The sequence below is a fragment of the Delphinus delphis genome, chromosome 6 (assembly GCF_949987515.2).
Source record: "Delphinus delphis chromosome 6, mDelDel1.2, whole genome shotgun sequence".
Taxonomy (NCBI): domain Eukaryota; kingdom Metazoa; phylum Chordata; class Mammalia; order Artiodactyla; family Delphinidae; genus Delphinus; species Delphinus delphis.
Window position 1 is genome coordinate 108,152,653 of NC_082688.1, and position 16,506 is coordinate 108,169,158.

General features: G+C 39.1%; 1 protein-coding gene across 1 annotated transcript in view; it reads left to right on the forward strand.

Annotated features, from left to right (window-relative positions):
* The first annotated feature begins 217 nt into the window (after positions 1-217).
* HPGD (15-hydroxyprostaglandin dehydrogenase) overlaps positions 218-16,506 on the forward strand; it is a 28,711-nt gene continuing 12,422 nt past the window's right edge. The window contains exons 1-4 of the mRNA XM_060015284.1: positions 218-599; positions 895-1,018; positions 4,148-4,254; positions 12,104-12,200. Of these exons, the coding sequence (XP_059871267.1) occupies positions 507-599; positions 895-1,018; positions 4,148-4,254; positions 12,104-12,200 (421 nt within the window). The 5' untranslated portion in view covers positions 218-506. The remainder of the gene's footprint in view (positions 600-894; positions 1,019-4,147; positions 4,255-12,103; positions 12,201-16,506) is intronic.

Below are 16,506 nucleotides of genomic sequence, written 5' to 3' on the forward strand. Positions count from 1 at the left end.
TTCAGACAAAAACTTAGACAAAAAAGCAACATCCCTAAAATTGTGCTTTACAGTTTGCTGGGTTTGTTTGTGGGTTTTTTTCCCGGTTTTATTTTTCTTTGGGGTGGGGGGTGGGGGAGGAGAGGGGAGGACCTGGGCGCAGAGGAGGAATCCAGGCTCTCAAGCCTCTCCTCCACCATTCTTTTGTGGGGTGGTCTTCAGCGCACTGAAGGGAACACTTCTTGGGGAGCACCCTTTCTGCTTGGTGCCTCCCACCGCCAGTCAGGCAGCCACAGGCAGAGGGGGGGCTCTGATCTGGGCTTGGCTGCGAGTCAGGAAGGCAAAGATCGCGGAACCGGAGCGCTCAGGGCCAGGTGACACAATCGTGGGTGCCCGGCGGTGCTTGACAGCTTCATCCCCGCCCACTGGCAGGAGAACGCGGACGGGCAGCACGCGAGCGCGCAGGGTCCTTAAAAGCCGCGGCCGCGCGGAGACGCCGAGCTCGCCCACCGCGCGCAGGCGGCGACATGCACGTGAACGGCAAAGTGGCGCTGGTGACCGGCGCGGCCCAGGGCATCGGCCGAGCCTCCGCCGAGGCGCTGCTGCTCAAGGGCGCCAAGGTAAGCGAGGCAGGGCGCACGGCGCGAACCTCGCCGGCCCACCCGCGACCCGCTCCCCCAGCCGGGGCCCTGGGGGATGGGGGCAGCGACCGAGGCTGAGCCCCCGGTGCCCGCCGTGCAGTCTCCAGAGCTGCCCAGGCTGGCGCGCTCGAGCGGACCTCGAACGCTCCGGGAGAGATCCCGAACTGTAAACTGCCCCATCTCAGGTCCAAAAGAGGAGCGTCCTGTGGTCTCTTTATTGTTGGTCTATTTCAAGAGCCGCGCAGGATCTCGATTCCTCTCCTCTTGTCTGTAGGTAGCGCTTGTCGATTGCAATCGTGAAGCAGGTTTAAAGTGTAAAGCTGCCCTGGATGAGCAGTTTGAACCTCAGAAGACTCTCTTCATCCAGTGCGATGTGGCCGATCAGGAACAACTAAGAGGTAAGGGCAGGGAATCCATCCATCCACGCGGAGCGTACCTTGAGTAAGCAGCAACATGAAGGCAACCCCCGGCCAGAGATCCAGCCTGGGGCGGGCGGCCGGCTATCTCCTGGAGAGCAGCTACCTCTGAGCTGCAAGAGATAGCTGGGACTGTTACGTTTCCTCTGACGTCTCAGTAGCCCTAAAAGCTAAGGGGCAAGAAAAGCCAAGCATGCTTGAGAAATCCTTTTATTTTAGTCATGTGGCCGCACAGAATGTAATCAAGATTCCTTGGTGTATTCCAAGACGGTGCTGCTACAGTAATTATTAAATGATTGAACCTGCAGATGGAACTGGGAAAGACAAAGTAGGCTAGGCGAGTATGGCAAACAACTCCCAGAAAGCTGGAAGTCACAGAGTCCAATGACAATCAAATGTGGCAGTGTTTCTCTTTGGAATGGACTAGAATGAAAGGTCAAGGGTTGTCATCACAGACGTACTGGATACTTTTAACCACATGCTCTCTCTGGTGTTTCCCCTATGAAATGATATTTTAAAAACAATAATAGCTGTACTGTAGTCTTAGAATTGCAGAAGAAAAGTTTCTACCAGACTTTCCTCAATGCTTTCCTGTTTCCGTCTACTCACTTAAAATAGACCAATCTAGTTGTGAAATATCAGGGACAGAATTGGTGTAGACAATTAACAGATTTGGTCATATAGAAACCCAATAGATCTATATGAAAAACATACATATTTTTCTGGGAGAAAATGGGAAAATAAAATATTTGTATTTCACAAAGTTTTTTTTGAAAGACTAAGTAAATTATTAGGCACGTCTTTAGTCAAGGGACCAAAAATATCTTCATAAAAGTCACTCTGGTACTTCTGTTCTTAACGTGGATGTGTGTTTTTTCGAAAATGTTGGGCTGTTCTGTGAGAGAGTGAAAATGGAGCTATATGTTAGAAGGAAGCCAACTGCGGTTCAGGGAAATTGTTTTAAAGGAAATTATATAATTAAAATCCGAAAATGTTATAAAGACCTATAACATGGATTACAAGCATGAGTAGAAGAGACCTGTAAACATAGTGCTAGTTGCTAGAGGATGAAGTTTTGCTGATTGCACAGGATAGTTTTCATCAGGGATGAAGTCATGTCAAATCCCAACAGCCATGCTGATGGAACAGGGAACAGATTCCCTACAGATCATCTGAAAGCTATTTCTGTCTGAATTTATGTAGTTTCACACGTGACATTTAACCTTAATTGTTTTGCTTCCCAGTATTTAAAATTAGTACCTTGACTGTAAACACATTCCTTAAGGATAAGTGATTGTGAAGGAGGAAACCAGACACGTAAGTGACCAGCAGAAGGCATGTTGGTCGTGAGAAATCCACATGTTGTCTGGACATCAGCATTTATTTGCAGTTTAGGAAAACATGGCATTGGCTCTTCCAGTGTCAGGATTTAATGTTGCCTACAACTTTTAAAACTGCTTAGACATGTGGCCAAAGAGACTTCATTGAAATCATAAAAATACAGAGGTGAAAAAGTTCTTGGAGATGACTTACAGATGAAAAATGCAACCTGAAGAGTTTAGGCAAATTACAAAGAGTACCACAGCATATAAATGTCAGCAAGAGTTACTAATAGACTGTAAGTTGCTTGAGCCCAAAATTCAGTGGTGTGTTATAAAGAAGAATACACCAATGTATAATTTGGTGTGTTATACATCAGTAAGGGCAGAGTATAAGGAATACAGTGGACACCAAAAGAGGAAAGAAAAGTAAAGAAGCAAGTAGACGTCCATATTTGACAACCTAATTTCCTGTAAGGTGGATGTGGAGTTCTGAAGAGTAGAATATATTTAAGATGAAATGCAAAATTTAACAATAATAATATTCCTTAGATCTTTTCTACTGGAGGACCCTTTCTGGAATCAATTTGAGATCTTAAGAAGCATTTTAAAGGTTCTTTGAAAAAATGAACAGTTTTTATATATTTTGTCGTTTTCCATTCCAGTACAGTAAAAGGTACTGTAAAGGGTACATATTAGAAAGTCTTGGCAATATTTTTGGCAGCTAACTTGCATAGTAATTTATCCATTTGGCAAATTGGTCCATGCCGTCTTCAATATGTCTGGTGGTTGTTAATAATTCTTTAATTTTATTTCAATCAGTATAAAGTTTGTGCGGATCTATTTTTTTCAAGGAACCCATATGTTGGACCCAAGACCCGAGAACACATTCCTATCATTTGGAAGAATAACCACAATTGTTATCTATAGTTTCAAGTAATAGAACTAGAACCAGGGGTAAAAGGCCCAGGGAAACAATAGAACTATGTAAAAGGCTACTTTGAGAAATAATGTTTCTCAATACCAAGGGGTAAAGCCTAATTTTAACTGGTCAAGGAGGGCTGGCAAGGACTGGAAATGTGGTTGGACAACGTAATGAGGGACCTTCAGACCTCAGAATCTATGCAGACTTGACCTTAGTTGAACACAGTTCTTATACAAACTTGCAATACAAAGCTGTCAAAATAGAAAAAGAAAAGGCAAACATCGAAGTTACAATAATCAAATAAAATCATCTGAATGAAAAATAGACTTACTAGGATATCCAAATGCACTGAAATGATCATTATGGATCTGGATACATAACTGTTTAATATGACACTTTATGAAGAAAATATGGCTTATTTTTAAAGGGATGCTTGTCATAGTCTAAGCCACAGAGCTTCAGTAACTTCTTAGGGACAGAGATGCTGGCTGCCCAGACTGACTTCTAAGAGCTCTTAGCATATGCTGCTCAGTTCTCTAAAATTTACACCACTGATACTGCTTACAGAACTTTAATGTGCATACAAATCATCTGCAGATCTTATTATGGTTAAGATTCCGATTCCATAGGTCTGTGGTGGCCACAGATTCTGCATTTCTAGCAGGTTCCCAGGTAATACTGATTGATGCTGCTGGCTCACAAACCACACTTGAGAAGCAAGGCAGGAGGAAGTCACCGTCTAAGAGTATAACTTTCACGAGAAGCGTGGATGAATTAAAACCTCATTTCAGGGCACAGACTGTCATAAATGTGTCTGTGCAAAATAAGAACGTATCTATGATGTCTTTTTTCTTTTTTTCTTATTAGATACTTTTAGGAAAGTTGTAGACCACTTTGGAAAACTGGACATTTTGGTGAATAATGCTGGAGTGAATAATGAGAAAAACTGGGAAAAAACTCTGCAAATTAATTTGGTAAGCCGTCTTAGCCATGTTCATGGTCTACAATTACTTAACAAAATGTTTTAAAAGGAAAAAAGGTTTTTTTTCATGGAAACAATACAATGACCTACAATGTAGAAAAAGGGAAGTTATAAAAAGCTGGGGAAAAAAAGCATTTCCTTTTACAAATAGGAAGACATTTGAGGTTTTCAATTATGAAAATAAATCTGTCTTAAAATATTAAAAGGAAATATCAGAAAAAACCATCGTTTACTGTGTAACTTAGGAGTTGGCAAACTACGGCCCTCAGGCCAAATGAGCCTGCCACCTGTTTTTGTGACCTGCAAGCTAAAAATGGGCTTTACATGTTTTAACAGTTGAAAAAATAAGAAAAAAAAAGAAATATATGAATATACAAAATTCAAATTTCAGTTTCTATAAAGTTTCATTGGAACACAGCCAAGGTCGTTTATTTACATGTTATCTCTGGCTACTTTCATGCTACCGTGGTAGAATCGAATAATTGTGACAGAGGCCCTATGATGTGCAATGCCTGAAATGTTTACCATCTGACTCTTTATAGAAAAAAAAATTTCTAACCCCTGGTTTAATTTATGTACTTAAAAAATAAATCTTAATTCCAGGACTATAACAGACAACAAGGCTAAAGTGACCGTTGGACTCTGTAATTATTAAGATTTTTATCCTGAATGCCGGTGTGTGTGCATGCGTGTGTGTGTGCATGAGTGTGTGTAATTCCCACAATGTTTGATGACTACTTAGCTCTTCCTTGAATTGTAAACATGTAGAATAAGGAAATAAAATTTGTTTTATTCATTGTATCATAAGCTTGCTGATTATCTTATTTTATAAACAGACTTGACGTAAGATATTGGGGTTTAGTAACAAACTTTAGCTAAAGCCAAATGTCAGAGCTGGGCGGGGGCATGGGGTCACCCTGTTTTTGGTAAGGTCTTTCTTACTAGTCTCGCAAAGCAGGCACATGTAAAGTACAGAGGGGCAGCTGTGTGTGTATAAATGCACAGGGAGTGGTCCCTACTTCACCACATCCAACTCCTTAAAAACAGGAACCATGTGATGTTTTTCTTTGTTCTTCTCTCAGTAATCAACACAGTATCTTGAAGATAGTGCTTAGTCAATAAATGTTTGACTTGAATTGACATTCTCATGAGTAATGACTTAACTGTAATAACTTGATAGGAGTAATGAGAATTACCCTAACTCACAAGAAAGCTGAATCTGTGAGTACCACTTTGATAAGGTACAAGCTTGACAGATGCCTAAAATCCTTTGACCCAGAACAAAAGGTACTATTTTAAAGTACAAACACTCTCCTTCCAGTTCTTTCTAAAATTTGTCTCAAGTGTTCCTGGATATCATTATAGTTCAAAATAACTTTAAAACCTATTTGTCAAGTGTCCCTCAAAATCTTTCTGGTGGGGTGTGTGTGTGTGTGTGTGTGTGTGTATGTGTGTGTGTGTGTGTGTATGTGTGTGTGTGTGTGTGTGTGTGTGTGTTTAGAGACATGACAACTGCTGTTCCTGAGTTGAGATAATTCTATGATTTTCTTCTACTTTAGGCTAATAATGTAGTGAAATAAAATGAAACATTTTCATACTGTGAACCATACTTACATCTCTTGGCTAAATCTTACTTTGTCATGGTATATCCATGTCTAAGATACCATTGCATTTGCTTAGTTAATACCTAATTTAATTTTATATTTGTCTCTCTCTGTTATAAATGATAAGAGCTTATAATTTTTTTTTTTTTTTAAAGAAGATGTTGGGGGTAGGAGCTTATTAATTAATTAATTTATTTTTGCTGTGTTGGGTCTTCGTCTCTGCGCGAGGGCCCTCTCCAGTTGTGGCAAGCGGGGGCCACTCTTCATTGCGGTGCGCGGGCCTCTCACCGCTGCGGCCTCTCTCGCTGCGGAGCACAGGCTCCAGACGCACAGGCTCAGTAGTTGTGGCCCACGGGCCCAGCTGCTCCACGGCACGTGGGATCCCCCCAGACCAGGGCTCGAACCCCTGTCCCCTGCATTGGCAGGCAGACTCTCAACCGCTGCGCCACCAGGGAAGCCCTAATTTTCTTTTCTTAAAATATTTCTATTTGGTTTGTCTGTCAGCTATTCCTTTGCTTACTTCTATCTCCTTGATCTGTCCGTTTCTGAATAGCATGTAGTCATATCTCAAATGACAAATGTCAACTTGCCTACCTCTTTCAGTCATTCTGTCAGTGTGAATTCTACATAAGTGGCTGGTGATTATAATTTACTGATCTTTGATTTTTTAAAGTTGTAGCCCCATTTGCAACCTGTGATTTTTGATTTGTTTTATATTTCCAGAAATAATATTGGTACCTTATGTTTTCTTTTGATTCACATTTACCTAGGCGTATCTTTTTCTATTTCTTTATTTTGAAAATGAAAGTAACCTTTTATGTGAATTTTGTCTCTTGCTAACAGTATAATGTGAGATCTTAGTTTTCAAATCACATCTAGAAACAAATGCTTTTTATATTTGTGAATTTAAGTCACTCATATTTATTTTTACTCTTCTATTAGGACTTATTCCTTCCACTTTAGTTCATGCTTTATGTTCACTAAATTTTCTTTCTGTTTATGTTCTTTTTCCATTCTTGTCTTAAATTCCATTGGATCACTTTAATTTTCTTCAGCTGGTAAGAAAACCATACATTTTATATGCAATCTTTGGTGGTTACCCCTGACTTATTATGAACCATACTTCATTACATCCTTTGGTTGCCAGATTTAAAATAATTTTTTTTGGAATATGCAACCAATTGGAAACTGCAGGAATTTTTAAAACATGTTTTTATAAACTTATGCCCGTCTCCAAAACCACATAAAGTGACAAGACTTTTTTTTTAATCAAGCTATGCTAATGAAAAAGCACAAATCACACAGCAGCTCTCTCCCTAGAACATCGCTACTATTTGTAGTTTCATCAGTAAAACTACAGATATTTTATAGATAGAGGTTCCTAGGGTATAAAGTTCCTATATTCAGTGTATTCATAATGGGCACCTACTGTGCCTTTCTTCTGAGAAATCAGCTGTCAGAAAACATGTGCAGTGATTAGAGTTAATATAATGAAACATGAAAATAGTGAAGAGATTGTCTCAGAGGTAATAGGATTCGAATTATCTATCTTCATCCAGCAGACAGGGCATGTTTGCTTTAATATAATAAATATACAGGTGAATTAACACCTGCTCCAATGTGGAAAGTTCCTGCATTATATGCAAATAGAAAATTCTGCAAGACGGGAATTTTATTTGCCCTGTTTGGTTACAACTCACTCTCCTGGAGCTGGCCTTTATTTTTCTTTGAACTCTGCTGACAAAGGCCACTCCTTAGCTTAACTCCAGGGACTGATGACATTTATTTAATATTACATAAAAAGAACAAGCTATAACCTTTGTTACCCATATATAACTTAAAAACAAATTACTTCCCCTCCTACTTACAACACCCATTGCAAAAGTAGATTAGAGTCTGACCAATCATTATCCTTATAACTTGATTATCTCTGTTAGTATAATGCAAATATTTGTGTGTGGTTTGTATAATAATTTTTTTCAACTCTGCTCTGGATGTAATTTACCTCCTTGTACAATTCCCTGTGTGGTCTTTTGCATATTTTTCCATGTTCTTGTCCATGTCAGAGAGTAACGGCTTAAAGGACCTCACCATGTATCTTTCCCTCTTCTGAAATTTTATACAACATAGTTTGTACCATCCTTATAAGGCATGTCAGTTTTTAAATTTTATTAGAATTATTTCTATACATGTATAACTTATGCTACTCTACTGTAAGTTCTCTGAAGGCAGAAAATTGTTGTTTTGCATACACAGATGTTCAATTAAAGTGTATTAGAAAAATAAACTGCTATTCTATGATATTTTGCATACGTGGATATTCATTTTTGTGTTTCAGTACAATGTTTGGATGGTTTCCTAACACATCAGTGTTGCAAACAGTGTACGACAAACAGTATATATGTCCTTCCACTTTTACTCCTTAGCAAATTTGCCCTTTCTTTATTCTCCAGCCAGCAGCTCCCACCGCTCTTCCCACACAAGAGATACAGTAAACCTCTTCCCAGTCTTTTGTTTCCACTAGGCTCCTCTGTGTGTCAGCCACAGCTGCCTTATTTATAGCTGCTCAGGCTCACAGGGAATGTTCAGGAAAGAATGAGTCTTTGTATAACTCTCAAGGGTTGGTCTGGCCATTGGGCAGAGGTAGACTTAACTCTGAATATTGATAAGACCATTTGGTAATGTATTTATTTTACTTTTTGAAGCTTTAATAAACCTAAATAATTCATTCCCACTCAGATGGGACTTCCAACCTAATTTGGACATATGACTAACTTATATTGACGCCTTTAGTATATTCAAATAAAAATTAAACAAAATAGATGGCTATTGTTGGGGATTTTAAAAAAGATTTGTTTCAGACCTGAATTTAAAATTCATGAACTTTTATTTCATGTCTCTGATCTTGAATTTCCCAGTTTGTGAAAGGATGAAGGTAATCCTCTTACCTCTAAGGTTGGTTAAGCGTCACTAATCCATAATTTGTATGAAGCATCCAGCACGGTGCTACTACATAGCAGTCACTCAAAAAATTGCATTTCTCGTCCAGAGACTAAAAACCTACATTTTCTTCATTCGCACTATCTCATTTCTAAACGAGGTGGGTCCCTCTGCTCTATACTGTCTCTAATGAAGAGTTGAGGAAATGGATAGAAACAGTGTTGTCAAGTGTACTCCTTTTTCTAGGCTCCCAGGGGTGTTGATTACACCTTAAATTAGTAACTACTTTCTGTTATTGCTACTCTGCCATATCTAAAGATCCCATTGAAATGTTATAGTTAGGGAAAGCTTGCTAAATTTTATAAGCAGCTTCTGCGAGGGGGAAGACAATCATATCTACCCCCTAAATACGCAGAAATTTTAAAAGATTGAACATGGAAGAATAAAAGATGAGAAAAGGTTTCAGGAAAAAAATGATCATCTATATTAGTATCCCTTGAGAACTGGCTGGAGAAAAAACAAGAAACCTGAAAGGCAGAGTTTCATGATTTAGATGACAGAATCTTTTAAAAAATTGCTTTAATTACAGTGTAGCACAAGAATCATAAATAAACTAAAAGCAACTGCAGACTGGAGGGAAATTAAATAAAGGAAATGACAGATTAGGAAAATTCCGTAGTGAATACACACACACATACACACAAATGTTACAGAAGCATATATACATATATGTGTGTATAATAGGAAGACATTATGCCTAATAAGAGGAGTTAAACAAGTTCATTTATCCATTTATCTGTATTACTAGAGAATTATTTCCAGGATAGAGGAATTTATGAGAGTGGTTTTAAGTTATAGAATGCTTTAACTTGTTAAAAAAAAAGTATGTTAACATTTGGAATACTATACAATTTCAGTATTACATATAAAAATTGTCTCTTCGTAACTAAAAATGTTGAGTAAGCGTGTGTTAATTATATCACTTTGTCAATAACTGAATTTTCATTTATCCTCACTAAGTAAAAGTAGACTTTGGATTTTCCTCTTTTTTTGTTTGAGAGTCAAATACAAAATTTTAATACCTTTACAAAATGGACTAAAATAATGCTATAGATTCCAGCTTTTTTTGTATCTGTAGCAAGAACATATCTGTAATTTTTGTTTTCTTTTTTCCCCTGGATATTACAATGGCCCAATCTATACAATGTATAAGCATTGCCAAAAGGCCACAAATATATTTAGGAAACATTTTTATTCTGCGTTTTTCTAACAATTCCATTAATATATGATCTGGGATATGGAAGAGGTTGTCAAAGTAAAGGAAAAGAGGTGAAAATTTCTTACATGTACAGCTAAAACCTTAGGCTTTGTCTTGCAGGTTTATCCTAAGAAGCCTTTTATTTGAAAAGTTACTCAGTTCTTAACCTGATAATGGATGGCAAGATAATCCTTTGCCTTCTCCATCAAAAACCAGGAAATAAATCTGGCTTTTAAAAAAAATTAAAAACATTCCCAAATTTTCTATCTGGCTGCATCTTGTAGATGTTGAAAACACAAAAGCAGGTGTCAGCAAAGCTGTAAATACCTGAGAATAAAAGCGTAGCGCCAATACACATAAACAGAAATTCTGTTCAGACATGCTGGAGACTTGGGCAGAAACACACAGAATCTAACTGACTTCAGTAATTTCAGCCATCTACATTCTTTTCCTTCTTATATAAGCCATTAATGTTTTGTTTTTCCTTTTTAAAGGGAATCATGTGCAGGTTTTACTCATTCTCCCTAAGCCTACTTAATATCAAACTGATGCATGGCTTAAGTGAATAGAATCTTCAGCTTACATTTTTTTGTGCTAGAACTACTGTTAGGTAGAGAGGCAACTCTGGATCCTTGTCAAAAAGACTCCAAAAGACTTTTTAAAATAAAAAGAAGGTAACCACCAATATATACCCTGAGGTTCAGACTCGTTATCTCATTATCTGTTGTATCATTTTCTTTGCAGTGCTATAAAGAATGAGAGACATAGGAATTAAGATGTCAAAAGCAAATTTTCACCTTTCAAAAGTCTGAGTTGGAAGGGAGAGGAGTTCTTAAATCTAAAAGGGAATGCAAGGTTTCAAATATGTTTCATGTCACAAGTTGATTTTGACAGTGGTTAATTCTTAAATGTTAGGATAAAACCCAAAAGGTGCCTATACATGGATGTGAGTAGCAAAGCAGGGTAAGCTTTCAAAAGGACAGCTGCAGGAGTGATGAACAAAATTAAGTGATTTCATTACTGAAGACCATATGTCCAAGGAACAGAAATGCCTTTTGCTCAAACTGGGTACAACGGCTATGTGATCTCATACGACACAGAGTTCAGGATGGCTTGACGCTGCAGCTCCCAGATCTCATTCCCGTCTGCCAGCCACCATGGTGGTTTCCTCTTAAAGATGCTATCAATATAACTTCATTCCAGCCATCGCCCCCATATGAAGCAATGAGAAAGGAGTAACGCAATCATTTCTTCCTGGTTTTCTTAAGAGCGATGACAATTTTCTCCACAGAGTCCTCTTCCATCACCCTCCCCAGCCCAGACCCCACCTCCAGTGGACTGCTTCTCAGGTCTCGCCAGAAATGGTCACATTTGGCTCCTAAACCAGTCACGGGCAAGGGGAATGGGATTTCTGTGATTGAAATAGGTTAATCACTGTCTGCACTAAAACAGGGGAGATCACCTTCCTCTATATTACATGCAGAAGAAGTAGACACGAATGCAAAATAGAAGGAGGAAATGAAAACTGTGTAGGAAATCAAGGGTATCCACTATTACATATTCCAAGATCCAAGAGAATGAAACAGAGCAGATGGATGTAGAATAGTTGGACAAGAGAACCATGTGCTAAGAAGGGTGAATACATTTTGTATCCAGTATTTAGAAAAGAAAAAGAATGTACAGAATTCTTGAAGATGCTGAGGATTAGTGAAAGTAACAAGACACTTGGAATATAACCTTTATCATAAAATCTCAGATCAGGCAACTAAGTGAAGTTTTGCAGAGATGTGATGAGCTCTACAAGTTTAGGCAAATAAAAGAGAATTCAGTCAGTGCGTTTGAAAAAAACACAGCCACTTCGAAACCTTTCATTGATAACATGTGCAGGAGTCTCCCTCGGTATCTGGGATAGCAATAAAAACTGTGGTGTGTGACCATATGATAAAGTATGATAAAGTATAATAGCTCTTTATCAGAGCTATACTCTTTAATAGAGTATAATAGCTCTGTTGCTTTTCCCATTTCTGCCCCTGGACTAGGTTTCTGTCATCAGTGGAACCTACCTGGGTTTGGATTACATGAGCAAGCAAAATGGAGGTGAAGGTGGCATCATTATTAATATGTCCTCTTTAGCAGGTAAGGACAATTATCATGTTAATAATGATTTCTTACTGGTAATTGGGACCACAAAAGTAACTCTTCAAAGTGTATTTATTATTAACTCAGGTTTGAAATTGAAACTTGGTTTACTTTTTTTTTTTTACTGGTTCTATGGAATTTTCTGTTATATGATATCAGAAGTTCAAACTCTAAGTTTATTCCTATTATCTTAAATTGTGACTTTATCTTTCTGCAGTACTATTTAAAAAAAATGTATAGATATTTTCCTAGAGTTGCTATTTGTCAAAGGTTACCGTGAGATTCCTAAGCAGTAAAACATGTAAAAGCACCTTTGATAAGACTAAAAAGGACTAAAACAAAGTTAAGGTATCTCTAGTCCTGTGTGATTTTAGTAAGCATGCCTAATTTTTCAATACGGCATATATAGTTAGTTGGGATATACTGCAGGGGAAGCCAGACTTGATCTCTACTTTCTCAGCCTCTCTGGCCCAGCCTGAGAATGAAATTGACATAAGATGGATCAACAAGGGCAAAGCGTACAGGTTTTCACACGTCCATGAGAGTCCCCACAGGAAAATGAAGACCCAAAGAAATGGCAAGGCCTCGCTGTTTATAAACTAGGTTGAACAAAGCAAGGCAACTGTGGGAAAGTAACTAAAATATATGGGGAGACTAAAGAAAGATAAAGTTATTTTAACAACGTCTGTACAGATGTCTCTTGGCCTTGACTCCTATCTCCAGCGATAAGGTTTCTTTTCTCCTGGTACCGGGACAGCATCTTTTACATGGGATTCTGTGTCCTGCTTTCAGGAAGAAAAGGGAGATTAAAGTGCTCCTTTGCATCTGCTGTTTTACAAGTGCCTTTAGCTCAAATTCACCCTTATGCCCATGTGACATACTTTGGGGTGGCATATTCCACCTCCCTTCAGTGCTAAACTGCAATAATAAATAGACCCAAAGGTGTAATGGTTTAAACATAGCGTAAGCTTATTCCTCACTCATATATCAGCCCAGGGCAAGGGAACCTCTTCTGTACGCAGTCTTTTGGGAAACCAGGCTGGCAGAAGCTCTTCAGTGTGGAGCTTCCAGGGTTATGCTGGCACTGGGGGACTCCTTTCTCTCCTACAGAAAGAGCAAGAGAACCCTGAGGAGGTGTGGCTCCTCTTCTAAATCCCAGCCCTGCAATGGCAAACCTCACTCTGTTCACATTCCTATAGGCTTTGACCTCATGGCTCACCTGACGACAGGGAGTCTGGGAAATGTAGTCTAGCTGTGTGTCTAAGGGTGGATGTCAGAGGAGAGCTGATCATCCTTGCCACAAAGGGCAATCCAAAATGTGTTTTATTCGGGGCAGTGTGATTTACAATCAGCTGATGTTATCTTACTCAGTATTAGCTATAAACCTTTGGCAGGAACTTTTGGAGCAGAAAGCCTTTACTTTGAAAATTCTAGGAAAAAATCATTAATGGGTCTTGAATAGTTAAAGTGAAATCATGAAATTTTAGAACACTGACCAATATTGACAGCAAGTCTAAACTATTCGTGTCCAAAAAACAGTGAGACTTTCTTCAGTCATTGGGTTGGTTTCAGTTATTGTGGTAATTGCAGAATCGGTGTTCCCCCACCCCCATCCTGTCCTCCACCTCCCGGCTGCAGTAGCACTGGGGGAGTCAGGTGACCACACTAGTGTCTGAGGCTCAGCGTTTTTCTCATTCCTCCAGGAATCATTGTCAGATGGTCTTTAAACCACTGTGAACTTAGCACGAGTGGAAACTTAGACATCTCCCTCTTCAGAAGTTCTCAAAAATAAACCCGCATCTCATTTTCTGAGTTGCTTCAAGACAAAAATGCCATCCCTAGAGTTATTACAGCCCTGGTTCTATAAATTGTTCAGGGTAATCTGGTTATTTTTCCTAACATGTCATCTACTTATAAATTATAACATTTCAAGTCCAAGAGTACATTAAAAGATGAAAGCATGGGCAATACTTAAAAGAGATATTCAGCCCCAGAGAGGGCTGAAGTTTGGATTCTCAGAGGCTGGAACCCAAAAGGCAAATTGTCACGGCTAAATCTACACTATTTTGAAATGAAATCGTAAGAAAAATATATAAATGATTGGAGACTTAAGAAGAAATATTTAATAGTTTAATACAAATGTACAAAAGAACCTAGGGTGGTGATTAAGACATAATTCCATGAATTCTCTCTTAAAGTTAAGGGGGCTAGTGACACTGGAGAACCATGAACATCAGAGACTCTTGACCTTGTATCATTGGAGGCACTGGTTTCAATCTCAGGAAAGAGAGAAGGCCTCGGGGTTGAATCAATATAGGACTCTCTGGGAGAGCCTCTGTACCGGAAGAGGCTTACTTGCCCCAAAGAGCATGAATAGAGAAATGCAGGGTAGTACTGCCTTTTATCCAATAAAAATATTTAAATATATAGTGACAATTAACTTTCACTGAGCGCTCACCGTTTGCATGATACTCTTTTAAACACTGCGTATGTGTTCTCTCATTTAATACTCTCAACAGCAAAGTGAAGTAGATTCTATAATCTTCATCTTGCAGATAAGGGAACCTAGCCTGGGGAGTGTAGGTTTCTTGCACAAGCTTACATGCAGGGAAGTGGGGGAGCTGCAGTTCTCATGCTAGCAGCCTGATACGTGATCCCCTACTCTTAACCACTTGATTTTCTCTCTCTTCTATCTATGAGTCTGTCAGTCTCTCTCTCTTTCTGTGTCTATCTTAGCCTAATTATAAAGAAAGGAAACTGAATTCCTGTAAATTGATTAAGCCAATGCGATGTGCTAGTATCTTCAGGCCTCCTGGGCGCTACTTGAATCTCAGGACTGTTTATTAAACCTTCAGCGAAAGCTTAAGCTATTGCCCCATTTGACACACACAGAGTAAAGCCCTGGAACCATTTGGGGAGCTTACCAACATCACAAGTCAAAACATGCCATAGAGAAGAGTAATTTAGGGATTACAATTAGATGTCCACTTGGCTTTCTTGGCTAAGAGCTTGCTTTGTCACAGTACCCATCCTGGGTGTGAATTTTCCTCTTAACCTATCTCAGAGCCAGTACTGGGAACCCTGTGTAGATCCTTCTCTAATCGTGCAAATAAAACAATGAATGGATATAAATTCAATAAGGAGACCACTTTGGCTTTGAATTACCTTTCTGACACTCTTACAGTCTAGTGAATAGCAGAACAGTCTAAAGTGGAGTAGTACTGACACATATACACTACCAAATGCAAAATGCATGGCTAGTGGGAAGCAGCCGCATAGCACAGGGAGATCAGCTCAGTGCTTTGTGACCACCTAGAGGGGTGGGATAGGGAGGGTGGGAGGGAGACGCAGGAGGGAGGGGATATGGGGATATATGTATACTTATAGCTGATTCACTTTGTTATACAGCAGAAACTAACACAACATTGTAAAGCAATTATACTCCAATAAAGTTACTTTTTAAAAAAACAAAGAAACAAACAAACAAAAAAAGCAAAGTGGTTCTCCCTCTGATATTCCTCCCAACAGGCAGGGTAACTCTGTTGATCATGGTTCAGTAGTTCGTCTCTGTCCATTATACTTGATTGGGTACCTTCATAATGCCCGTCCTCCATACTTGTGGCATCTACACCATTTCCTTGTTGCCTCTGGCCAATCCAGACAGCCCCTGCTACCCCTCCTCTGACCCTGGGCTTTGTCACTGAGGTGTCCTCATCTCAGAAAGGGTATTAAAATGTATTGTCTTGAATTTTATCCACTCACCAAGAGCTTCTGTTCTTCCCATAATGAGATCAGTTTGATAAAAATACAGGATTTTGTAATAGTAGCAGAAGATAAATATAGACGTCTCACATCCTCATACTTTCCTCAGAAATAATATCAACAATTTTGTTCCCTTGAAGTTGGAGCATGTCGGCAGAGGTCAGATGACCAAAAACGTCTTTGAGGGGTTACTGGAGTCAAAGTAATTCTTTTTTTTTTTTTTTTGACTCCTCAGCTTATATGAAGTATAATTGACAAATTTGTAGGAAGAGAGTTCTAATGCTTGCTTCCTCTGTGTTTTCCAAATATTCCTTCCTTACAGACTTTCCCTCTTTTCCCCCTACTGCTCACTCTGTTGAAGGAATGGTGGGTAATATTCAACCCAACCAGAGTCCATCCCATGATCTCTTGCACAGATCCAGTGGAATCATTTAGTGTCATAGTAAAACCTCAAGTTGACACACTGGTTTCGGCAGAGAAGTTAATGAGTAACGACCGCTGACGCAGACCGAGTATCAGATGCAATTAATAAGTTTAACAA